Source organism: Gobius niger, assembly GCF_951799975.1.
Source record: "Gobius niger genome assembly, chromosome: 4".
NCBI lineage: Eukaryota > Metazoa > Chordata > Actinopteri > Gobiiformes > Gobiidae > Gobius > Gobius niger.
Window position 1 is genome coordinate 5,732,486 of NC_136855.1, and position 27,087 is coordinate 5,759,572.

Here is a 27,087-nt window from a genome sequence, read left to right on the forward strand (position 1 = left end):
AATAAGTATTTAATTGAAGTGTATTTTATTTGTGTTAGTTCTTTAATATTTTAGTTCTAAATTGGAAGATTATTGTGATCTTGACATGTTAGAATAAATATATTTTATTGTTTTTCGTCGCTCAAAATAAATGTCATACTCGAAAGCCGGTATACCCGCCAAAACGCCGGCTTTTCCTCCTCCTGCGGTCGTTCCTCCTGATGTCCCCCCCCCCCTGGAGAACCCCACTGTTATATATTTGTCACGATTTTCCTGCGTTTGTGGGGGGGGGAAAGGGACAGTAAGAAGTGCGCCTTTCCTGCTGTCCCTGAATGCATCTCCCACGCTGCCTCGCACCAAAACAACAGCGCATGGTTCCAGCAGCTACACCACAGATAGGTTAAGGCTTATTTACAACCTTAGACACGTAAAGCAAGCGGCGATGGGCGCGGGGCAGGTGGAGACAGGCCTGTGTTTGTGGATTATAAAGTTTTTCCAGCTGGAGCTGAGGACTGACCAGACGAGTGAGAATCATTGCAATCACAGCAAGTTAGACTACGACGGATCCTCAGGAGATCGAGTGCACAGTGAGTGTAGTGTTTTTATGTTTATTCTGTGTAGTAAAGTCAGCCCTTAATGTGCGGCTGTTGCACGGACTTATCTGACATGAAGCGCGTGCGTTTGTTGATGCGTTTGTCCTGATAGATTCAGTCTGCGTTTGCCCGTGTTGCACATTGACAGGAGCGAGGTTGAACTGGTGTGACTGTCCCATAGACTGAAAAACTATTGCTATTCTTCAGTATATGGACAGGCCTGAGCTGGTGTATTTGCTTTTTGTTTAACCCGATTTGGCAAGAGCCCAACGAGTCAGGGGCGCACGGCGGAGCGAGACGTCCCTGCTCCGTCTCCAACCCGGTGTGCGCCCAATTCTTGACAGATTTTTGACAGAACGCGACAATTCCCAATAACTCGCAACAGCTCGCAGCAGCACGCAACAGCGCGCAACAGCGCGCAACAGCTCGCAGCTGTGCGGGACGCATATTCGTGACCGTGCGTAATAATTCGTGCCATTAATCGTAACACGCAGTAACAGGTCGCAACAGTTCGCGGCGGCGCGTGAAACCTCTACCCCGTATCATCACATTCGTGATCCTCGGCCACGAATGTGGATTTGTGGCATTCGTGACTTGTCGTCGTTGTGTGTAAACCCAGCATAAACCCAGCATTAGATGTCAAAAAGTATTTGCGGCTCCCAGTGTTTTCTTTTCCGTGGAAACCGGATCAAATGGCCCATAAGGTGAATATTTTTCTTTGGCCAAATATTATCATTATATTTGTGTGTGTTTTGGTTGTTGTTGTGAGGCACATTGAGTTTTCTCTAACATTAAATTTTACTATATAAATAAACTTGCCTTGCCTACTTGAGTACATATTTTGACTACTCTGGTTCTGTCTATCCAAGTCTTTTATTGTGAAACTCTCCCGCCGGCACTTCCTTCCGATGCTCTTCCTGTTGTGGGCGGCCTTTGTTGTATCCGTGATGAGGACAGCTCTCCATCATCCTTTAGCCTCGTTTTAACCAGTATTTCCATTTTGAAACAAATCAAACCTCCGTGTCATGTAGAGCGGGCCCTGACGCAGCCTCCAGCCGAAGATGCAGCTCCTCACGCCGCATGTTTACTGGGCCCAGCGCCGCGGGGAGATCTTCCTGCGCGTGGACCTCAGCGATGCCAAGGTACCGCTGCAAAAAAAACTTAATAAAACCACACGTTTCATGGGTTTTTATTTAATCTAAAGATGTTGCTATTAACTAAAAGGGCTTTGCAGAGATGCACGCGTAGAATAGCGTGATGAGTTAACTTTGTCACTAGTTTCTAACATGCTAAATGAATGCTAGTGTCTCCAGTGATGAACGGGGCAGTACGAGCATAGCACTGGATTAACATGTAGTATTAAATATTAAAATGAAAGACACTGTGCAGAACGTCCCGGGTTACAGGTCACAAGAGACGCCAAACGATGTGAACTTAGAGGAATAGTTCAGTTTTTTCCATACTGAGTTTAGACGAGTTGATGCGTACCTGTCTGGTGTTTATGCGTGCCCGTGGAGGAGAGCGGTAGCTTCTAACTTCACCCCCGTTTGGAGCTATAGGAATACATTGGGAGAGGCCAAATGCTAACAACATCTTTGCTCTTTTTGCGTGACTGAGGGCACGCACAATGACCAGACAGGTACGCACCAACTCGTCAAAGAGCAGGTACGGTAAAGTCATTTATTTCCTTTCTCATTTATAGAAACACAGAAATGGGCACTTCCAAGCCTCACTATGGAGTAGTTCGATAAAGTCCTGAGAAATAAACAGAGAAGTGGAAGCGCATGGAGATTGTTGATCATCTGCTGAAGTGAACAGGTTACAAAGAAAGACTGGAGAATAATCATATGAAAAGAGCCTTGTAAAGCATTTCACCTTCCAAGTGCCACCAGGCGAGGGCTGTGCAATGAATTAAAAAACAAACAAACAAACAAACAAACTCTTATCTCAGTTATCTTCCTCTCAGTTACAGTCATGAGAGTTTTTAATCCTCAGTTCTACAGCCAATTCCAATTCCGCGTCTAGAATAGGCTTGAAGTTGTGTAAATCCTGTCGAAAATACGTCTGTTTCATGTTTATGGAAAAACTTGTGTTATTTTTTTAAATTCTTTACAGATACAGTTGATTATGTTGTGTAAAAATAGCTCACAGGTGATAAAGCATTGGTGACGGGAATGATTTGCATAGCGAGTGTAGCTGAAGGCAAATGAACGGACGGCGTTACAGAGGGCCTTTGTCTCGTGGGCGGAGGTGGAACGTGGTCCACTCCGCCCTGCGTGTTGTAGCGCTCGGCCGACAGGTGCTTCCTACGGACGCTCCAGACATGTATCTTTAATGAAGGCAGCAGACTGAGAGCGGGAAGGACCGGGAAACGGGAGGAACGTGTAAGATCTTCTCTCACCTGTCATTTAAGGGTTAGGGTTAAAGTTAGTTTAGTTATAGAAATCATAAAGGCTGATGTTACTTGGGTAAAACGGTGTCCTCTGTAGAGAAGTGCATGTCCCGGTGTCTCCTCGGGGTTAGATTCTGTAGTTCAGAGCTCTTCAAGCGTGTGCGGAAAAGCCTGTGACTCTTGCATTAGTCGAGCAGCTCATATTTCTGTCTGTTCTTAAATGGGAACGATCCTGGACGTTTAAAAAAAAAAAAAAATGCAAATCTAATTGTAATTCACTGGGTGGAAAAATGTAATTATACCTTTTGGTTAAAGTGAGTCAAGAAGAGTCTGTAATGCTGCGTTCATGTGGACTGGGGAGCTCGTTCTTCTCAGATGTGACGTTATTGCCCCCAGTTAGTTCATTCAAACTCCAAAACTATGTGCTTTTACTGTTCAAGAATTGAAAAAAATGACAATTATGATCCAAGGCAATTATTGAAATTCACAAACAAAATTAAATTTCGATTAATTGCCCAGCCCTACCTCATCTTTTTAGTTTTTCAGGGTAAAGGGTCCGGGAACTATTTTGTAAAATTGCACAGATTGAGATAATGGTGTTTAATGAGAGGGTTCGAGTAACTGTTTCCCAAATCCATCACTTAGATCCAAAAGTGTTCCTGAAACTGTGATCGGTGGATGAAACTGATCATTAATACATGTATTTTCTCTCATATCTTAATCTCTTGTTGTTTCCTGGTGTTTATTTCCAGAATCTGAACATCAGTGTGGAGGAGAACACGCTTCAGTTCAGAGGTTTGTCTTTTCTCTCGGTCTTTGTTTCCTCAGCCGTCGCACTGACCCCGCCCTCGGTGTCGTGTCGCCGACCACAAACACTTACCACACAAAAACATGACCAAGACGGAACAGTTTCAAATTCTATTATTTCCCTTACCCAACCAGAATGCTTTCATGTACTTCCTGTATATTTTCATGTGGTGTTGTTTCAGGTCAGGGCCACGGAGCCAAAGGGGAGAACGAGTACGAGTTCAGCCTGGAGTTCAGAGAGCCGGTCAGACCAGAGGTTAGTGTCATTACAGACTCATTTCCAACGCTTTAGAAAACGCTTTTCAGACCTTGCATGTGGCCAAAGTGCTGTGGAGATTTTTTTAAAAGTCCGTGATGGACAGAGACGAGAGCCCGGCCCGCTCTGCTCATACGTGCGCTAATACACTGAAAGACTAGGGGAAACATCCTCTCTATTAATAACCTGATAACCACAGCCTCCTCTCTTCGCTTACTCATCCCCGCGCTACATTCAGGTGGTGAATTGAGGAAGAAGTTTGTTTTCACTCAGCCTTTTGTTTAACATACGCACGCCCACAGTAGATAACGTTCACAACACAGTGGACGTGCACTGTGCGCAGACCTCGACCCCGTCCCGGTTTTCAGGCTGGGAAATGTGGTGACCGTATTTTCAATTAACCTCTTAACTCCCACCTGAACATGTTTTCTCCTGTTCTCCAAATTCTCCAAATCTAAAAGCTTCTTCAAAATAGCGACAAAAAACGAGAAGAAAATGAGGATGTAAATTGACAATAATCCAGGAAAAAATAACAAAAATCCAGCAAAAAAGTGACAAAAATCCAGCAAAAAAGTGACAAAAGTGCCATAAAAAAGTGACAAAAACACATAAGGGAAATAAAAAGTGACGACAATGGCAAAGAGGAGAGAATGCATTTGGTTTTGGCGGTTGGTAAGAGGTTAAATAGACTGTAATCAAGGTAAAATGGCACATTTAGCTTTTGACTTTTTGTTATTTCACTCTGTATGGCCACATTACTGTTGTGTTTTTTTTTTCTGCATCACCAGATAGTTTTGTACATTGCAGTCTATGGTCGCTGGGCTGGCTGCTCTGCTTTATGCCCACGACACTAGAGGCCGCCATTGCTGTAGTACCTCCATAGCGCCGCTAGTCCCCCATCCTCTGGAGGAGCCCTCTGCCTCGGGAGCGGTGATTGCCTGTGGCTGCTGGGGGGCTGTCTTGTGGGTGTCTGGATGGAGGTGTGGTGTGGTGTTGTCCGGGCACCCTGTGTTGGTCCCTGTGGCTGCAGCCGAGGTGCCGCTCCCGATGCAGACGGCTCCTTGGATGGTGTTCCCTTACCTGGTTTATCTGCACCCAGCCTTATCTTAGCCTTTTGTTCATAGTCTCCACTGTTTTACCTTGAGTGTGTATTGTGTGCTTGTGCGGTGTGTCTCTGGGGAGGTGGGTGGGGGGAGTGTGAATGCGACAATGTGTCTGTATTTTTGGAAGGAAGTGGGTGTGAGAGAATGTTTTTAAATCTGTAAAGCACTTTGCGTTACATGACATGTATGAAAAGCGCTATACAAATGAAATTGATTTGATTTGATTTGATTTGAAAAGCATTGGTGTTTAGACACGTTAATAACAACTTTAACGCCTGGTTTCTATTTTTTCAACACTAGACTAGGCTAGATATTCCTCCTGTGATAACGCTGGGTTAGTCACAGAATTTTAGAAAACTCATACTTAATGAGAGTCGGACTGTTGACATTGGAGCAGCGCGAGCTACACGTCACGCAAGGGCGGAGTCAGATTCAGATTCATTTATTGGCCATTTGCAGTTTGAAAAACCACATTGGAAAAAAATGTGCAAAGTGCGATATGTAAAACATGTAAAAAGACACAATATAAAAAAACAGAACAAATAACAATGCCAGATTAAAAGCCTAAGGGCAAAACATTGTACAATAAAAGTCCACATCGATAAATATAATAGAAGTGCCTGTTTAAAGTGCCTTGTTTAAAGTGATCACAGCTTGAGGAAAGAAACTGTTCATATGTCGATCAGTAGAACATAGCTACAATGAAGATCCCGCCCTTATGCCCTTTTTAGGAACATGCTTCGTCAGAGCTGGGGAGGGGGAGGTGTCTGTAAATCCGCCATGACTTCCCCCACGACCGTGGTCATTATGGTAAACGGGGAGGAGTGAGCAGAAGCTGTCTATTTATATACAGTCTATGATTGCAGTGCACAAAAAAGTTATTGCCCAAGTTTTGTTTTCATTGCCAATCAACAAACACCTTTAGTAACAAATGGGATTGTAGATCACCCTCTATATTACACTGTAAAGACTAATAGTCTTGCTTTCTTGAGAAAAACAGACCAAGTAGAGTTACTCTATATCCAAAACCATGAACAAGTTGAATAATATAGTTTTTTCTTAATTTAGAAAATACATATTAGGTATCGGATCTCAAAATCAAATGACTTTTACTCTGGGGCAAAAATCCCTGATCGGGACATCCCTGGTTGTCACCACATTTTGTTGTGTTTTCATCACTTTTCTGCTGCTCTTTTTGGCTTTTTCTGTTACATTTTTGTTGCTTTTTCATCGCTTCTTTGTCACCTTTTTATCACTTTTGTTGCTCTTTTATGGCTCTTTTGTCTCTTTTTCATACTTGGTTTTTGATGGCGATACCTTTTTGGATACCTATGCCAAAATATTTGTCGTCTAGAACCAGGAAACCGAACAATAATGTGTGGAAGATCTGCACATTTACAATATCAGGTTCATCTCCAATGTCAAAATGTGTGAAAAATGGAGAATATTTTTTGGGGAAAATTTGAGGGAAATTGTGGCAAAAATTAGTGGAAAATTGTGTAAAGCGATATATTGTATTTTTTCCAGTATCGGCGCCGATACTGGAGTGAGTGTTTCTATTAGAGCTCGACCAACGTATCGACCAATATAAGCTGATAAAAGACTGATATACCCAGCCCCAAAGTCACACAGACTTCCCACTTTTCAGTCCAAACCTACAAATGAGCTGAGAGACATCGCAGTGAAAATAGTTAGAGTTTCCACACCTCAGAGACAGGGATTCCTATTGTATATATTTCATGTTACAGACTTTTGCGTATAATTTCAGAACCATAAGAGACAGAGACTTGGTGAAAATGTTTCGGAATCGGAAGTACCTACTAAACATGAATGTCCTGAATATCTAAACTAAAGCTGAAGGTCTGCCCTGCAGGTGGAGCACAGGTCGACGCAGCGGCAGGTGGACATCCGAGTGCGCAAACAGAGCGAGCACTGGTGGGACAGGCTCACGCAGCAGGAGAAGAAGCCGCTGTTCCTCGCCCCCGACTTCGACCGCTGGCTCACGGAGTCTGACGTCGAGATGGAGCTCAAGAACAAGGTCAGGACGGGACGGCTCGGATGCAATTCCTTCTAGCTCCTGCCCTCCCGCCGCGCTCACCTGTGTGTGTGTTTCAGGAGGAGGAGCGCATCAACAGCATCAGGGTGGAGTCCCGAGTCCACAAAGACCGTGAGTTTTCTACCCAATCTGAGCTGATTCCCCACTAAGGTGCGGTACCACGATACTTGGTTTTCAATACCAATACCTGAACTATGCTTGTTCCAAGACCTATGCTTCAATATTACAATGTTGTCTTTGTTTGTTTTTACATTTTTGTCCAATATTTCCATTTTTCCTATATTTTACCCCAACGTTTCCACATTTCCCCCACATTTTTCCTTGTTTTCCCAATTTTCCCATGTTTTTCCCAATTCTCCCCCCATTTTTTCCTCCATTTTTAATGACCAACAGCATCAAAACTTTTTTTTTTAACTTTTTATTCATGAACATTTTTTTAAATTTATTAAACATGAACATAGGTCACAAGATGACTCTTATGATATAAATGACAGAGAGAAAAATGCACAATTCCACTTATTACTGAGGACTATCACAGTTTGTAAAACCCCTTTTTCCAACGTCGTTTTCCTATCTCCCCTTGGAGCTGTAAGCCATAAGTCAGTTTTATGTTTTATACAATAGCTGTAAAAAGATTCAGCGTGGGAGACTGTTTCTTTAACCAGCATTTTGTTATAGCCTTCTTGGCTGATGCCAAAAAGATTTTCAAAATTAAATGAATAAAAATGTTCATATTTTGTATAAGCTGAAGTTTATTGGACAGCTCTGTGTCTTGTCTTTGATCATAAAACATAAGTACTAGTTTCACTACATGTGAATTCATCATTTGAAAGCTAAGATAATTCAGAAACTGGAGGCAGCACTAGTGAGTGTGGGACTTCTGCTTTAAGAATTGTCTTGAAAATCAAAAGGAAAATGTAAACATGAATTACTTTTGTATCAAGTTAAGTGTTTTTGTGATGTACTACATGAATCTATATGACCGTTGTCATCTTTAAAACCAACATCAACTCACATTTAGGAAATATTTGTAACATAACGTGCATACCCCTTCCTTTAAAGACAAAACCGGTTTACCATAAAAAAAGCAAAATGTTGATGTAATCCTTTCTTTCTCGGATTGATCAATTCAGACAGTCGATTCATCCATTGTTAAAACAGCTGACAATTGTTTAAATATTGGATGAGTTGTTTCTGCCGTAGATAATAACTGTTTCCTGTGTGCGCAGCGTTCCTGGGCGTGAAGCGTGGATATCTCTTCATGTATAACCTGGTGCAGTTCTTGGGCTTCTCCTGGATCTTCGTCAACATGACCGTGCGCCTCTTCATCCTCGGACAAGGTCTCCAGCACCCACAGCACCCACTGCTCACTGTGCCGTCCAAAGACACCACAGCCAAAACATGCCATGACATTTACCATTACCATACATTTCCCATAATATTTAGGAGAACGATGCACTATGTAGTACATCGCTCTCCTAAATATTATGGATCGATAAGTCTGCAATAAGTTTGCTAAACTTCGGTAATAATGGATTTTCTGCGACCAAATTGAAGAGACTGTTTCATATTTATCAATAAATATTTTCAATTTTATCTGTTCAGAAACTTTCCACATCCTCATCTCCGCTCTGAGGGGCCTTCGTCGCCAGCCTGACTCTCTGTCCCTCCCCTACAAAAATACTAACCCACTCTATTTTTCAGCTTCGTCAGAGTCTGGTTTTCAAAGTAAACTCCCTCCGCCCTGACTTTACTTTAACAAAAATGTCACAATATAACAATATAAGTGCTCAGTAGGAGTTTGTTATCACAAAAACAATCACACCATCCGATTAAACTTCTGCTGCTCTTATTGCTCACTCTAAAAAAAAAAACAACAACCTTGTGACAGTGAAAGAGAAGTGGTCAAGCTTCAAAAATATCTTTTCTGTGACCGGAGTTTACAGCTCGATACAGCCCGATATAGTCGCTGTAGGGAACACAGTGGACAGAGATTATAATTATGTTTCATCTTCTACACTGCGTTCCAAATTATTATGCAAATTGGATTTTTGTGTCAAAAAGGTAAAAAAAAAAACAATAATAATGAAACTCATGGATGGTATCGTGTCTTGGGGCTCTGTGAATCACTGACATTAATTACAGAGACCTGGGATAATTAGTTGTCGGGTTAAGCCCAGTTAAGGGAAAAACTACTGAAAAAGGGTGTTCAACTTTATTATGCAGATCATCATTTTTAAGCAATATGGGAAAGAAAAAGGGACTTTCTGCTGATGAAAAGCATGAAATAGTTGAATGCCTTGGTCTAGGTATGAAAACCTTCGATATTTCATGAAAGATTAAGCATAATCATCGTACTGATAAGAGATTTGTGGATGATTCAGAGCACACTCCGTTTTGTGCAGATAATGGCACAATATGGACGGTTTCTGCCAGACAAACACATCAGATTAGGAGAACAGCTGCCACAAAGCAGCAGACAGGTATTTGAAGCTGCTGGTGCCTCTGGAGTCTCCCAAACATCAAGGTGTAGGACCCTCCAGAGGCTGCAGTTGTGCATAAACCTTCTATCCGGTTCTCCCCTAAACGGTTAATTGAATGCTGATGAACTGAAACGGCTGCAGTGGCTCAAAAATACATGAAGACTCATTTTCAAACAGTCTTGTTCACTGATGAGGCCGTGTAACCCTGGATGGTCAACTCAATGGAGTAGTGAATGGTTGGTGAATGACCACAATGTCCCAACAAGGCTGTGACGTCAGTAAAGAGGTGGCGGAGTCATGTTTTGGGCCAGAATCATGGTGAGAGAGCTGGTCGGCCCCTTTAGGCCCTTTTAGGCTCCCTGAAGGTGTGAAAATGACCTTTGAAAAATATGTGGAGTTTCTGACTGACCACTGTCTTCTATGCTACAAAATGAAGAGCCGTGCTTTCCCGAACAAATCCTCTTCATGCATGACAACGCACCATGTCCTGCTGTAAAGAATACCTCTGCATCACTGGGTGCTATGGGCATAAAAGGAGAGAAACTCATGATGTGGACCCCCTCCTCCCCTGACCTCAACCCTGTTGAGAACCTATAGAGCCTCAACAAAAAAAACTTCTATGAGGGTGGGAGGCAGTTTTAAACTGTCCAAAAACTTACAATTTTAATGGATTTAAGCATTTTAAAGCTGCTATCACACAAGGGCTCCTATGTTAAAATATAACTTGACCTGTTAATATTTTTTTGATTGAAATAGCTTTTGATTTCAGTAAGTATGACCTCCTAATGCTACAAATACAACAAATGACCATTTTCAGTTAATTACAAGCTTTAAAATGCATTGAAACGATGAGTTGCATAATAACTTGGAACAGTGGATTTTGAGGTTTTTACTATATTTATTTTTGAAAAAAATACTGTTATCACTAGGAAATTTTTTCCACCACATTTAAATGATCCTCTACCAGTTAAAGACTTGAAAATTATGCTGACTCTCATTTGAGTTGACAATTTAGAAAATCTTAGAAAAATGTCATTTGCATAATAATTTGGAACGCAGTGTACTTATGAAACTCTTGCATGTTTTTCAAGTCCATAACAAGTCCTCACTGGTCTGTTCTTCACTCAAACTGCATGTTTTGTTCCTTATTCCAACATGGTGTTTTGTTTTCTCATGATTACAGTTTTCTATGTTATATCTGTTGTTAAAACTTTTGTAACCGAGTTTAAATGTGATGAAATGTCCATGTTTCAGACTCTTTCTACGACACCTTCCACTCCACGGCGGACATGATGTATTTCTGTCAGATGATGGCGGTGCTGGAGGTGATCAACCCTTTGCTGGGGCTGGTGCGGTCCGCCTTCCTCCCCGCGCTGCTCCAGGTAACGCCTCCTTTATGTCACTGTCAAACTATGCTGTTATTTAGGGCGAACGTTGTCCTCCACAGAGAACTGAACGCCACAGAGCTTTACAAACAAGTAAAGACTGGTCGCAATTTGTGAACTCGCTATCCTCAAAGTATACGAAAAGGAGGATGAAGACGCAACAACAATGTGATTAAAGAAAGCCACAAAGAAGCTATGGAAGACCGACAAAAACGTGCCAGAAATGCAACAATAATACAACCGAAAAGGGACAAAATTGTGGTTAAAAAAAAGATGAAAAAGCAACAAACACACGGCGACAACGAGACGGAAACGTTAGGATCGGTTTTGTAGGTCTTTGCTTCCAAATGAAACCCTGTTGCCCTCCAGTCGAGAAGCTTTTAGATTTGGGTAAAGCCAAACGGGAGAAAATGCACTTGGTTCAGTGTTAATTTCGTCGACTAAAATATTTAGTCTTAATTTTAGTAAAAGTGGTATTTTTGCCGACTAAAATAGGACTAAACTAAATTAAAACTTTCTCATGAGACTAAAACTATGACTAAAATGTCCAGATATTTTAGTCGACTAAAATAAGACTAAATAAAAATGAAACAAACATCTATTGACAGTCTGAAAAAGCCTCATATCATTTAAATTCACTGCCAAATGAACAGGTTTGTGCCTTATTCATGTGGGAGAAGCTCCATGAAGTCGAGGACCACGATTAAATATGATTATAATGAATATTATAAATATAAGTTGACTAAATAAGTCTTAATTTTAGTCGACTAAATTGACATGCAATTTTAGTCGACTAAAACTAGACTAAAATTGAAAAGTTTTTTTTGACTAAATCTTGACTGAAATTAAATTACATTTTAGTCAAAAGACTAAGACTAAAACTAAAATATAAAATATGTTGTCAAAATTCACACTGACTTGGTTAAACATTGAGCAAAAGTCAACAAACTGATAGACAAAATTAAAGATAAAGACTTGAAGTAATTGGAATATAATTTGAATAGATGTACAAATCTTTTCTTCATTCTATATAATTTTTTACTACAATCGATCCCTGGTTGAGACTAAACAACACAAAGGTTGTTTATGAACAGGTTGAGAGTATAAAGAGGCTGGACTAGGACAAGCTAACTCCTCCCAGTGGTCTTTATTAGTCCACTTGTGGGCAGAGCGCTTGGTGTTGCTGATGAAGCTTTTTGGATGAGAGGCTGAAAAGCCTGCACTTCAACTACAGAGTACAGATGATGACTCAAGAACCTTCATCTAGGATTAAAAAGTACTGCGACTAATCCGAATCTGATCTAAATGAGGATTTATTGAGTCAAAGAAGACTGAAAATAAGCAGTGGATGGCGTTTATTTGCAGGTGACGGGGAGGAACGTGATCCTGTTCGTGATCTTCGGGTGCGTGGACGAGATGCAGAACAAAGCCGTGGTCTTCTTCGTCTTCTATCTCTGGAGCTGCATCGAGATCTTCAGGTCTGGCCTCACTTCACCCGCCCCCGTTGGAAGCTGTTATGGAGTTCATGAACGTGCTGTAAATTGAGTGAATGTGTGGATCTCCTGCAGATACCCCTTCTACATGCTGGGAGTGATTGGCACCGAGTGGAAGCTGCTGACGTGGCTCCGGTACAGCCTGTGGATCCCGCTGTACCCGCTGGGCACCATCGCGGAAGGTGAGGAGCAGGGCCATATGGATTACTGTTGATATCACCATATATAAGGAAAATGATATATTTCATGCTGTAATTGACAAAATACTGACAAATTTCATCATTTTCAGCTATTTTATGAAGAAGAATAAAAAAAGCATTTGGGGCACGTGTTTGGCTTCAACATAGGGCTGGTCAAAATTATCGATTTGGTTTAGAAATCAAGTTGGTCAGTCAAATTGATTCGTATTTACAATTTTTTGAGTAGTTGGATGGTTAAAAATCTCCGAAGAGAAGTGTCATTTGATCCTAAAATAAATAGACAGTTAGCGAGTTGGCTAGTCCTTTTGCTCTATGTATTTTTCCTTTAGCTGTTAGCATTAGCCGTGAAACATCACAAAGGATGAATCAGTCAGATGTTTTCAGCTGTTATCAGCCACCAACCTCAGAAAGCCTTGTTAGAAATCATAAATGAATGTACAGACCTTTTGGAGATTTCACTTAAAGGGACTATACAGAGTTTAAAAATAAATGTTAAAATTATGTATTTTCCTCCCCCTACATGTTTCAGCAATGTCCTAATGTGTAGAATGACCTCAGACAACTGCCTCTAAAATCCTGCACTGTCATTCAAAAATGTGTTCATTCGGGTCCAAAGTGCCGTCATGCACGAGCTTAATATAGAAGCTGCAGTTACACATAAAACCTGAGGTGGCAGTAGTGAGTGTAAAATGGCCAACTTGCATCTAGCCCCTTTAAGTTACAAATTAGCGTCTAAATGCTAACTCAAATTCAGTCAGGTGTTTGATATTTGTGGGGGCAGATAATCCTCCAATGGCAATGACACATCATCCTTTAAGATGTTAAATAAAACCCACAGAATTTGTGTAAATGCCTGGAAGTAACACAACACACCTCTCTAGCGTTTTTCCGATACCAGTACTTGGGTTGAGATTAGTCGCCGATACCGAGTTCCTGTCTGATACTACAGTAAGGGAATAAAAAAAAAACAAAGTCTGTAAAAACATGTCGAAACCTACAACACATGGCTCATTATGCAGATTGAACAAAGTCTGTTCACTGTGACTTATGCTGCTTGATTCTACGTAGGAAAAAAAACAACCTCGCCTTTTGTCGCTATTCATGTGTATGGAGACAGAAGGCTCCATTTAAACGGGCCTGGGACTCCACGGCTAACAAAATGCACACAGACACCGCAAGATGCAGATGTTTTCACTTATTCCAAAAACTAAACAAGATCCATCTTTGAAAATTAACTAATACATCAACAATTCAAAGTTCAAACTTGGCTCTATCCAACACAAAATGTGACGGAAATGCTATACAAGAGCGACAAGACCGTGATGAAAATGCAACAAAGTGACAAAAAACAAAAAATCTATTAAATAAAACCCTGAAAATCCTAAAGATCCACTATGATGACGTTAATGTTCTTGTCCTCCAGCCGTGGCGGTGGTGCAGTCTCTGGCGCTGTTCGATGAGACGCTGATGTTCGCTCTGCCGCTGCCCTCGCTCCTCGGAGGCTCGCTCAGCTTCTCCTACTCTCTGCGCCTCTACCTCATCCTCATGTTCCTGGGTAAGAAGAAACGCCGCACACACTTCTCTGCATGATGACATGCATGATAATATCGTCCTTTATGACCTCATCACGATAAGCCGATAAATAATTTTTCGCCCGGTAATTATAAGCTCAAATTACATTGAATCTACGGCTCCAGCTTGCTGTAGTAGTAGTAGAAGATGTATTGTGCCCGTGGGGAAATTCATTTGCAACTAAAAAATACACAAGGTCAACAATAACCACAACAGATCCAAACATTGACAACATGTAAAGAAGAGGCCTGAGCTCAGACCTTAGTTTAAATGATGTTAAAAACATTACCTACGTTCTTTAAAACCCTCTCTGACAGACCAGCTGTGGTTGCTTCATTATCTTTCCATAATCTTTGTTTAATTGTAAAATGACTTGGTCCTGTTTTTAGACCGGGCTGGGCAGCTCAAAGTCTCTAAACAGGATGTTTTGAGTCCAATAGTATTTTATCTGCTTCATCTAGAGCTCGAGCAAAATAAATGTCCTGCCGACTCTTCAGGGGAAATTTTCCTAAGAGAGTTCATTTGCGCCTCAGTTATGGCCCTGAACCAAGAGACAATACAAAAAGTCAGAGCACTCTCCACCAAAGCATTGTAAAACACTTCAAGGGACCCCAGTTTCTGCATAAAATATAGTCTCTGTTGACCCTTTTTGTTATGTGGTCTGTGTTTTTGTCCCACTTTCATTTGTTCTATCCAACATCACACTCAGATACTTGTGCTCAGAAATGGAATCAGTGACTTCTCCTTTTATGGTTGGGCTAAGTGTTAACTCCCGCCTTTCTCTCAGCAGTGCCACCCCTTGGGTTACTCGGGTTATTTGTATCTACTTAAAGGTGCATTATGCAACTTTTTACGAGGAAAAAATAAGTTGACATTAGTGTGTATTTGACCTTGCAGTGACACACTGGCTGTATGAGTGGTCAGCATGACACCTTTACTTTACATCCCAGTAGGCTTATGGACACCCCAGGGTCAATTGTTTGAAAGGTTTTCTCTGTTGATGGACCCTCTCACCAGGAAACGTACAAAGCAATCGATCCTGGAGCGTCGTAGCGACCACTGTGATGGAAAGTAAAGGTGCCATGCTGCACTCACACAGCTGCTGGGTCACTGTGTGATCAAATACGCGCTAATGTCAACTATTCTTTTTCGCATAAAAAGTTGCATAATGCACCTTTAATGTGCAAACGTGAATCTGGCACAGGTTTAGCATCACTTCTCTCTAGACTCGGTCAAATACTCTGTCTATATTTCAGTTTTGTATCTAAGAATTCATAAATATGATGTCAAAAAACAGAAAAATACTAAGAAAGACGTAGTAATATATATATATTTTTTAATAAGTTGTGACACGGATGAGCAGAGACAGACCTGCCCAGATGATGGAATGGTAAAAACCCTGAGCTTTTAGACAAAGGTGGAGACCCAAACCCAAAGTAAAACCCATTATTTGATCTATATATTTATACACTTGTATATTTTTGGGTAGAGTTTGTACATTTTGGGCAAAACTGTGAACTGTTACATTGATTTCTTGTCACAAAATGAAGTGCAAATACATATACATCAGGTGGCATTATCGGTTATCGATTAACATTTCCATTATTGTGCACCACTAGCTAAAACATAAGAGAAAAGATCCCTGTAGCCTTTGCTGTGCATTCATTTAGCCTTTAGAGTGGAGTCTTGGTATTATATACGCAGAGTCATTAACCATGTGCTCCTTATGACTTTGACAAAACAATAGAACTGAAGCCCCTGGAGAAGCAGTTAGAGCTGGAACAATCACCTCTGCTGCTGTCGTTTTGAGAAGGGGCTTAAATGCTGCAATTCAAATATGTAAAAATGGCCGTAATGTTCCGCAGTGTGGCTTTAAGATGCACTGACTTGTAAGTTTTTGCATTATGTAATATTTGCGTAAATCAAACGGAGAGAAAGTACTTGTGTTGAAAAGAACAGTGGTGTTTTGGTTGGAGTTCGTGCCCAGCGCTTTGTCTAAATTACACTTATGTAAAATGGATTAACCTTCTGCTGAGAACAAGCAACATCTGGAGAGCCTCATCCTGTGGACAGACGGGCCCGACTTTGATGCAAGTATCCAAAAATCCTGTCGTAAACAAGGGACTGAACCAGGACTGGAGTAGATGGAGCTAAACCGGGACTAAAGCAGTTGCGGGCTAAACAAGGACAAGAGGGAGCCAGCGTGACATTCATCGACTGCTATATTTTAAGTCAAAGTCATATTGTTGCTGACTAAAATTAAACAAAAACTAAATTAAAACGAGAGTAAAACTGTGACTCTAGGGATATTCACATCAGAACACTGGGAAAAATGGGACAAATGACTTAAAATCATTTTGAGTCCGTTTGAACTGAACAACATATAAATACTAATGCCCACGGAGCAAGCACAAATTAGCTTTCAGTTTTAAAAAGATTTATTTTTCACTTGAAAGACTGAAAAACACTGCAGCACCCTCCCTTTTCATTTCCCTGTCACAACATCCCCATGCTGACCAGGCCGAACAGCACAACATTTATCACCAAACGTTCACATGAACCACCTTTTCCAGCTTCTGTTCAACCACAGAGTTTATCGGCGACTGTGTGTTGGGATATATCAGCTAACGTTAGCTACTCGGGCTGAGGTCTGTCTCCTTTTCTTATTAAGTCCTCTGAAATACTTGCCTGGCTCTGCCATACTATTGTCCATTCCACGCAGGGAAGTTCGTCTGGTCATGGAGCAATTGGAGCAGTTTGAAGGGGCGGGTCTAAAGCGCACAGATTGTCAGTGAAATAAACCAATCAGCATTTAGCGGACGTGACGACAGCTGTGGTCCAGTTCACAAAATATGAACTGAATATAAACTTGGGCGAGAACGCAGAGGCAAAATCCTCCACTACTTCATCCATGATTAGTTTTCGCTCATGTTAATGTTAATTGAACGAATAACATGCGTTTCATGTGTCATTTCTCTGTGACGGTCATCAGACCCGCCGCCTTCTTTCACGCAGAAAAGAAGTGGGTGTGGTTTATCAGGCTACTGGAATACGTCGCTGACTTTTATTTCCATTTGACTGAACTATAACTAAGTTCAGGACTCGAACCTGCAGCTCTGAACTGTGTTGTGCCGACAGTGATCACATGACCCTGTTGACCAATCGGACACGCACACGCGTTTTTCCCCCGCTCACAAACAGAGGCCGATCTTTGATCTGATCTGGGGTCAGTTTTTCTCGTCTAAAGAGGGAAATTGTGCAGGAGAGACTGTGTTATAAAACATCAGCTGTAACAGCAGACAACTATTTGATTAATTGTAAAATTAATCTGTAGATGAATTGATTATAAATATAATGGTTCGTTGCAGCCCTAGTGTAGTGATTCTCAGTCATTATGTGTGAAGCCCCAGACCTTCTATAAAATAACACTAAATCCAGTCGTGTAGTGTGGATTCTTTATGAAATGTTTCAGGTCTGAAACAAATGGTGTAGTGTGTGCTCAGCTTTAGGGTCCATTCCAGGCCTGGGACGGAAATACTGGACTTTTTTTCTATTTTCAAGTTGTTTTAGGTCAATGTTGCCTCTTGCAATGTTTAAAGTGTTGAATAATGTATGTTTGGAACAGATGATCACAAAATAATATGTCTCCTGTAAAACATACGAACTTCAGTGATACAGACTGAACAGGTCTGCGCTTTGAGACATGAAGCATCAATAAATATGTTTCAGCACAAATATAATCGTAAAGTCTATTTGAAATTCTAGATTAAAACTAGATTAAACATAAAACTGAAACTAAATGACATTTTTCATCAAAATACAAGCCCCAGTCTGACCAATCCTGTGCATGCCCAGAACTGAGCTGGGTCTAAACCAGAGCTGAGCCTGCGTTGCGCCCCCTCCGTCCCGCAGCGTGGAGGCCGTCATGGCGGGCGCGCACAGATGGGGCAGAGCTGTGGGATTGGGGACAGAGCAGGAGATTATGAGGAAAAAAGTCTAAAAATAAGGAGTTGTGTTTGAGGAGGTTTTTCACTGAGGGTGAGGGACCTGACCTCTGCCGGCTCAGATTAAACACCACCTGTCGTTCGCTGGGTTTGGGACCGTTTTTCTTTTGTCATGGCCTGTGCTTTTTTGCCACCAATACTTAGGGGAAGTTTGTGCCTCATCTATAAGGTCCCAGGTTCGATTCCCAGTCAGCTTGTGGGGTTTAATGAGGCTCGGAATGGGCAAAATGGTTGAAACGTCCATTTTGCTTGATAATGAAATCAGACTGTCATATTGGTGGGTTGTGGTATACAGTGGGGTGCCAAAGTTTAGATGCCCCGGATCAAAATGTTTATTAATGTGAAGCTTTTACATTTGAGCAATGCCAATATATGTGCAGAAGAGACGCGGGGACAGCTTTCCAAGAGCACGAAATGCACAGTATAAATAAACATGCCTTGCCTTGTTTGGACTGGTGTCACACTGTTTATTGTCCCACTGAAACATGGAAAAGCAGTTCAGCCTTGACATTAAGTAGGAGATTTCAAAAATTCTTCTTACGAAAACCAGCCTGGTCCCTTAATTGTAACTAACCCAGCGTTATCACAGGAGGAATATCTAGCTCTAGATAGTTCCAAAAAAATTGGGACAAGGCTTAAACAGAGATACACACAGGGAGAGGAGCGCACTCGTACTGTTCTCTTTTCCACAACGACGCGACACGCATTGATCCCAGTAGCAGCGGCCAGCAGACGGAGTGACGAGGGATTTCACGCCTCGGATTTGTAGTTAGCATGCAACGCACTGACTAAACTGACGACGGCGGCGGCTACTGCTTCCCACACTGATCAGAGGGAGACTGACATTTAAAACAGGAAGGAAGGCAGCTCAAACGGCGGCGCGAACGGTGGACAAATGGGGTGAGTCTACGACGCCACGGGGCGTACACCAGAAATGGTGCGGACGGTGGGGGTGGAAAGGCGCTCGCAACTCGAGAGTTGTTACAGGGTATTATGCTTTTTTCAATCACATAGCACCAGTCTATAGCACACTACAATGATGACCAAACCTTCTGTTGGTCTGTAAATGCAGTAAATTAGAAAAACTTGTATAAAATTGGTCTCTCAAAATGTCTGTAGCGAATGGCTTGAAATAGGCCTCTGTCTCTTTAAGAACCTCTGACCCTTTCCGACACGCCCCCTCCACATGCTGTCTGTGGCATCAGTGGGGAGGGGGCTCTGCTGAGGAGCAGTGGTTGGTTACTCGGCTGGTGACGAAAGCTCGGAGGCGTCTCCAGGAGGTGGGGGCGTTCCTAGGAGGACTCAGGCAAACCTATCCCTAAAATGGCCGCCATCAGAGTTTTTACAGATTACTCAAAAATACGTGAATGTGCCAAGGCAACACTTCAGGCATGTTTTTAATGAGGGAATGACATAATAACATGATGTAAAGCTTGAAAAAGTCGATTTTGCATAATACCCCCCCTTTAAAAGTTGTTTTTAACGTGTCTAAAGTCCAATGCTTTTCAATGGGGGCCCAGCGGCGATTATGGAGGTACTACAGCAATGGCGGAGCAATGGAGGCCCCCAGTGTTGTGGCCAAAAAGCAGAGCAGCCAGCGGCCATTGGTACTTAAGCTGTGCATTTCGTACACGAGGCAACTTGATGCCCAAATGATCCCGTGTTTTGGCTCAGTATGCAGGAGAAACAAACTACTGTACTGCAGAAAAAAAGCTATGGATGATGACACTCAGGCGTCCGTCCGAAGTAGAATTGTATATTTGTGTATATTTCACCTTTCAGTGACCCAGGGGGCTGTATGGGAGCTTTCCATCCCGGTGACCTCTAGGACGATCCAGGATCAATTGTTTTTTAAGTTTCTGGTAAGTTTTCTGGATGGAACATAATGTATGTAACCATGGAGACACTTCAATCAGCAACGGAAACCTGCCAAATACCTTAAAAACAATTGATCCTGGAGTGTCCTAGAGGCTACGGGAAAGCAATGGTGCCAAGCAACCACCCAAACAACCACTGGGTCACAATCAAATGGCTTTTTTTGAATTGATTGACTTTTTTTTTTTTGGGGAGTTGTACATTAGCAAGTTTTTCGACTCCGTATAGTCCCTTTGAACTTTTATTATTGAAATCAATGTAATGTGTTGCTGTAGAAATCCTGCTCCACTTTCACTGCGTTTGATAAATACCCCAGGTGCCGCAGTGTAAGCCCTTCGTAAATGAAATATACGAACAAATCAGTCTCTCATTTATGACAAGGCGACCTGTCATAAAGGTCAAAGTGTGGGATTTTACAACGCAAAGAGAAAATCATGTTGTGTCTGTCTGTCCCAGGGCTGTTCATAAACTTCCGTCACCTGTACAAGCAGCGGAAGAGGAGGTACCGCTCCAGGAAGAGGAAGCAGCACTAAAGTTCCACCGCTTTCAACTTTCACTCAGTCCGTCCACCGGTGAAATCAGCAGCTTCACCGACGCCTTTCCCTACCAAGAGCCTCCTCTTCAGTATCAAGTTTGAGTGCAGTGTGTGCTTTGATTTTGGGTCATATTTAACTCCACTAAACCTAAATGTATCTTTGCTCCTTCAAACCGACCAAAAGTGCTGATCTTTTATGCCTTTTATCCCTGGGTTCCATGTTTACACTGTGTTGATTTTTTAACTGCTTTTCCCTTTTCCCCCACAAGCCTTTTTTTAATCATGAGAATTCATTTTTGTTTTTGCGAATAATTTTCTGACAATATCCTTGTATCAGTATGAATAAATGATTTCAAAATGAACTAATAGTTGTATTTTTATTCTGTAGGGTGTTAGTTATGGAAGCTTTGAAGGGACAAACCTCAATAGGTGCCATGTCTGTTCAAATAGGTAGGTGTGACAGGTTTTTTGTGTGTGTGTTTTTTCAGTTCTTGAGCCGATTATCCAAACCTACAGATTGTTGCCAGATACTAAACTGTGTGACGATCCAAAGAATGTTGAATGTTACTTTGTCGAGCTCAAGGGCTCATCTTGTTTGAGTGACAGCAGTCGTACCGGTGGATTAATGACCAGGGATGAGCAGATTACTGATGACTGATACAATGTAGTTAATCTAATCTAGTCTAGTTACTACTTTTAATAACTCTATTTCAAACGTAGTAGGATTACTAGGTGTTTACGTCAAGATTAGTATTTGGTGACAACTTGATTACCCTTGTGGATGAATAAAGTTTTGCTAAGTGGATGAAACGATGGGCTCTCTGTGTCACATGAATCCGGGCTATCGGCAATGATAAACATTGTGATTGTGGATGGAGGAGTGTCGCTGCCGCCTCCTCTTTCTCTTCTGTCCTCTCTATCCCCCTTTCCTCTCTTTTCACTCTCCCCTTTTCTCTCTCCTCTTCTCTCCCCCCACTCTCTTCTCTTTCCTCCCTCCCTCTCTCCCCTCATCTCCTCTTTCACTCACCTCCTCGCCGTCTCTATTCTCTTCCCTCGTGTCCTCTCCTCCTTCCCCTCCTCTCCCTTTTGCCATCTCCTCCTCGCTTCTTCCCCCTCCTCCTCTCTTTCTCCCCTCAACTCCCTTCTCTCTCTCTCCCCTCCGCACCTCTTTTCTCCCTCTCTTCTCTCTCCCTTCGTGCCCTTTCACCTTTTCCCTCCTCTCCATCCTCCTCTCTCACTCTCCACTCCTCGCCTCTTCCCTCCTCTCTGTCTCCCCTCCTCTCTTATGGTCTCTCCCACCTCTTCCCTTCTCGCCTCCCTTTTCTCTCTTTCTCTTTCTCTTTCTCTTTCTCTTTCTCTCTCTCACTCTCCCCTCCTCTTCCCCCTCCTGTCTTCTCTCTCTCCTTTTCTCCCTCTCCTTTCCTGTCACTCTCTATCTTCCACCCCCCTCGTCTCCTCTTTCTCTCCCTCTCTCCTCTCTCTCTAACCTCCTCGCATCTTCCCCCCTCTCTCTCTCCCCGCCTTTCACTCTCTCTGTCGCCTCTCTCTCTCCCTCTCTCCTCTCCTCCCCTCTGGACAGAAGCTGATTGATGCTAATCCTCTTATCGTGGCTCCAGCTTCTCTCTCTCTCTCTCCCCCAAACCCTCGGAGTAAGCAGCATCCCTCCCTCCGCCGACCGCCCCGTCACAGCTGGAGCACCGGGCATGGCGCAGCAGAGGACCCTGGCGGCTGGAGCGTGTCCGCAGGTGAGGCATTTCCACCACATTTAACCAGGTTTTTTTGTAGCCGGAGACATAAAAGGGACGAATGAGACACGACGTGAGCGATGCGAGCGGGAGGAGAGGAATCCGAGCGTGTGGCGGTGTGTGTCGAAGCGCTTCTCGCATCAGCAACAAGTGGCTCACAGGCAGCGTCGGCAGGTAATTCCCCCTCCATAACGACCTCTTCGTGGACTCTGAGGGCTGAATTTTCAAATGGAAATGGCAATAAGCAAGGTCGTAATTCAGCCTTCTGTTTCTGTGTGCTCTTAATATCAGAAGTGGTTCAGATTGGCAGGTTTTCTTGTTCCTCATTAATGCATAAGCATCTTGTTTATTTTAGCCGACACCGATTTGGAAACGGTCTTTGTTTCTGAAATGTCGGGAAGGGGTTTCCTGACATTACACTTTTAGAATTTAAAGCATTTTTGATGGTTGAACTGCACGTTTTTGTGAAATGATCACAAATATATCTAAAGAGTAGTGAAGAACCAGATCTGCTTTGCACCTGAAAGGCAAAATGCTCATAATAATAGTAGAACCTGAAAGCAGGTACCAAAATGATATATAGTTTTTGATGTTGTTGATCCAGGGACAGCATTAAAGGAAATAATTGATATTATTTTTCAATTATTGAAAAGTCAATGCTTAATGCTCTAATTAGTTAAATTAGTTGGGTTTGAATATTGAGGGGGGGTTGTCACTCTCCAATCCCCCCACATTTTGCGCCTATAATTCAGATATCGGTGTCAAAAACCAAGTATCGTTAACCTCTTAATCCCCACCTTTAAGGTATAGGCCACCGTTTTTACATAGAAATGTTCTTACCTGGTGAAAATACCAGCAGTAGTTCGACATCCGCGCAGTAATGTGAAGGTATAAGCATGTTGAAGTACTCCTGGTATTATTACGCCTACAATATAGTTCCCCTTTTTCTCCGCTTAGAAAATCCACATTGTTTAATTCTGTGTAATTGTACTTTTGTAGTGGAACACTTCACGTAACCATATTTAAATAGGGAAAACTTGGAAGAGCTTAGTAGCTTCTATCTTGACCTGGTTTGGAGCCATAGTGGAGAGGGGGAGAGGCTAAATGCTAACGCCGTCTGTGCTGTGTTTACATGACTGAGGGTACGCGAGAAGACCAGACAGGTACAAATGAACTTGTCTAAGCTCAGGTAAGAACATATCTTAGGATGTAAGAACAGTGGCCTATTCCTTTAACTGAGCACATTTCCTCCAGACCGGCATTACCCAAATCTAAAACCTTGACCTGCTCACAACCTACATAGCGTAACGCCTCATTTGAAAGCTGGGCGGTGCGGTAGCACCGTTGTTAGCGCTCGTGCTTCACAGCTAGAAGGTCCGGGTTTGATTCTCGATTTCGTCATGTTTTTGTGGCTTCATCACAGTTACCTTACACTAAAATCAATATCGGCCAAAATGCTAAAAAGCAATGAGAATGTGACAAAAACTAGAAGTAAATGCAGTAAAGCAACAAAATCATGGCAAAACCCCACAAATCAAAAGATTCCAAAAACGACTAAAGCTTGACAAGAAAAACATGGAAGAGGCTGCTCCTTTGTTGACTTTGTCACTTTTTTGTAGTTCTTTTGTGGCACTTTCATCGGTTCATTTTGTCACTTTTTTGTTGTGTTTTCATCCTTGTTTTCTTCTCGTTTTTGTTTTGCTATTTTGGTGTTTTTTTTTCAAGAAGCTTTTAGATTTGGGTAATGCCAAGATGGAGAAAATGTGCTCAGTTCAGGTGGGGATTAAGAGGTTAACCCATGACTAGCTGATAGTCATGGGTTCGAGTCCCAGCTTGAATTATTGACTAAATTGTCTCTTATACATCCTTCGTAACAATTACAGAGCATTTTGTGCTGTTTGTATTTAACTTTGCTGAGTGAAGAATAATAATGCACTAGTGCCGCTAGTGGAGTTTAGACACTTTAAAAACCACTTTGACGCCTGGTTTCTGTTTTTTAAACACTTCCTATAGCTCGATAGTCCTCCTGTGATAACGCTGGGTTAGTCACAATTTAAGAAACCAGGCTGGTTTTCGTAAGAAGAATTTTAGAAATCTCGTACTTAATGAGAGTCAGACTGTTAGAATTGGAGCAGCGCGAGCTACACGTCACGCAAGGGCCGAGTCTGCGGTGAAGTTCCCGCCCTTATGCCCTTTTTAGTGACATGCTTTGTCAGAGTCATTATGGTAAACGGGGAGGAGTGAGCAGAAGCTGTCCATTTACAGTATGGTCTGGGCTCATGGAGCCCTTTGACTCCATGTTCAAATATGGAGGCGCAATCATAAAGGTGGGGAGAACATTTGCTCTAAAAATCCCAAACTGCTGTGGCTCATGTAGAACCCGGAGTTTGGGATAATCCGATTTCTGAAGTGAATATAAACACAATATAAACGTAGCCAGTGTCTCATCTCTGTTGTCTTGACCGAGATTGAACCTATTAGGATCTCGGTCAGGACAACCTTATAGCTGGGGGACTACACGTTTGTTAAGTGTGACCCCACACACAAAATAAGCTACTCTTGGTCCAAACTGTTGAGAGTTTCATAGATTAAAACAGCAAAAAACACATCTGAATCTCCTGCTGAAATAACAGCAGAAACTGTTGGCCTTTTATCTTTTATCATTTTATCTTTATAACCATCTGTACAGGAAAAATGAAGATATTTATTTATATATAAATTATCCCATTTGAGATTAATGCCAGAAAAGCATCATTAATGATAATCCAGAGTTAAAGTGATATTTCTGTGTGATCAGATGTTTAAACAGAGCCTGTAGTCGGCTCTACAGCAGATCCAAATCAGCTAAATCCCATTATAGTGAAATAGGGCTAAAGCGATGACATAATCACTTAACGTATTGTGCATGTTTTAGTTTGAAGGGGAAAACCAGCAAATATTTAAAAGCTGTTTTGCACCAGAGAAGTCAAGTATCTGACCTCTAGCCCGAGAGGAGAAACAAATCATTCTTCTTTGACTGTATGTGCACAACCGCCATTTCTGTATTTGTGATGATGGCCTTAAATGTCATTAAAAAGCATTCTGGATCCAAACCAGCTTTTTTGGGGAAAATAACGACATCGCTCGACTCCTTTTGCTTCACAACTTTGTTGAAAATACAAAAATTATATAGTCTCTGGTAGGTTTTGTTCTGATATGCCGCCTGAATAGATTGAAAAAGTAGATAAAAAGATTAAACCTGCGTGCACACACACAGGCATAACACGCAAAGTACACGCGGAGAGATCTCACCGGGACTCGAACCCAGGACCTGTGAGATTAGTGTCATCATCCTGAACCTCCATGTGCTGACGGCAGGTTTACGGCGGCGGAGGCGGATTAAGCTCAGGACATGTACGAAGGATCGAGAGTACAGTCCCGAGCCATTCACAGATGTTTACTTTTTTATCTGATGTGACATTGTGTATTTGGGCACTTCAGAGATTACAGATTATGATTCGAAAAGTTGAACCCGCTGAAACTGCTAGCATGAATAATCTTCTGTTACAGTCTGTGGTCCTGACAAACATTTTGACACAATTGCATTATTTCTTAAATGTTTGTCTTGTTTTAACGTCACATTTGCCTTCACCCAAAGTGAGTTACAGACAAAAAAACAAATGTCTCTGTCGTAGATTGGTCTAAATCTAAGGCTTGGTTTGGCGACACATAAACAAGCAGCCACCTCCCTCTCTCTTGATACAGCAGTTTTTTCTGCATTTTTGGTTTTGGTGTTCCACATTGCGGCACAGAGGAGCTGCAGGAAACAAAACAGGGACAGATGAGGAAATGGTGAAAGACTTTTGCGGGTTGGAGGGAGCTGCGCAGGAGGAAGAGGATGGAGGAGGTGGAAGAGCTGACCAGTGCAGGACACCATGCTCTGCTGCGTCTTCACAGTGTATTTGTTCAATGAGAAAGTCAAGAGTCTTTTTCATTTCTTCAGCTTCCTCAGTTGACGCCGGGCTCTTTCTCGTTAGGAGGCATATTGTACCGTTTACTTTTTACAATGACGTGTCAACTGACTGCGAAATCAGGCGCACCAGTTTGTGGCCGGCTTCGGCTCTTTCTTACTTTCTACGCAAGTATTTTTTTACTAAATCCAATGTCCATTTACATGTGTTTTGCCAAATTAATCCAAAAAGCTATCGCTCACAACCAATACAGCTGATGTTTATGAATTCAAATGACACAATGAATGTGTCTTTCGTTTCAAGGCACAGCTGACGTTCCTCTGAGACACAAAATCACAGGCTTATCCCTTCGCCATTTAGAGTGGATAAATAATGCAGGGAGAGCTTTGGGGGGCTCAGAGGCGCTGCAGGGGGGGTCCTCTGTGCACGTCTAATAACAAGCTCATGAAATGAAATGGACTTTATATTAAGCAGGCGTTAATTGTTTACATTTACTATTATCTATGTTTGTGTTTCCCAACATTTTTCATTTTTTTCAACACTATTTCAAACTGCTTTAAAGGGATATTTCAGGATTTTTGACATGGGGCCTCATTTCCTAGTTATCCAGAGTGTTGCTGATTTCTGGAGATATTTTTTTTTGTAATTCATGCAGTTCT

General features: G+C 42.1%; 2 protein-coding genes across 5 annotated transcripts in view; both read left to right on the forward strand.

Annotated features, from left to right (window-relative positions):
- Positions 1–1,461: 1,461 nt before the first annotated feature.
- Positions 1,462–20,991, forward strand: LOC306961949 (very-long-chain (3R)-3-hydroxyacyl-CoA dehydratase-like). Its single transcript, XM_079554924.1, has 11 exons — positions 1,462–1,714; positions 3,717–3,759; positions 3,954–4,027; positions 7,004–7,168; positions 7,246–7,297; positions 8,416–8,526; positions 10,924–11,051; positions 12,420–12,532; positions 12,623–12,729; positions 14,171–14,302; positions 20,655–20,991. Exons 1-11 carry the CDS (start codon positions 1,634–1,636, stop codon positions 20,729–20,731), a joined length of 1,083 nt encoding a protein of 360 aa, XP_079411050.1. The 5' UTR covers positions 1,462–1,633; the 3' UTR covers positions 20,732–20,991.
- A 1,338-nt stretch (positions 20,992–22,329) lies between these two features.
- LOC306961932 (sodium/potassium/calcium exchanger 1-like) overlaps positions 22,330–27,087 on the forward strand; it is a 31,509-nt gene continuing 26,751 nt past the window's right edge. For 3 of the 4 annotated variants that reach the window (XM_079554902.1, XM_079554904.1, XM_079554905.1), the window contains exon 1: positions 22,330–22,478. The gene's annotated coding sequence lies outside the window, so the exon portion shown is untranslated. Of the gene's footprint in view, positions 22,653–27,087 lie in introns of all 4 variants that reach the window. The other variant, XM_079554903.1, reaches the window with a different exon arrangement.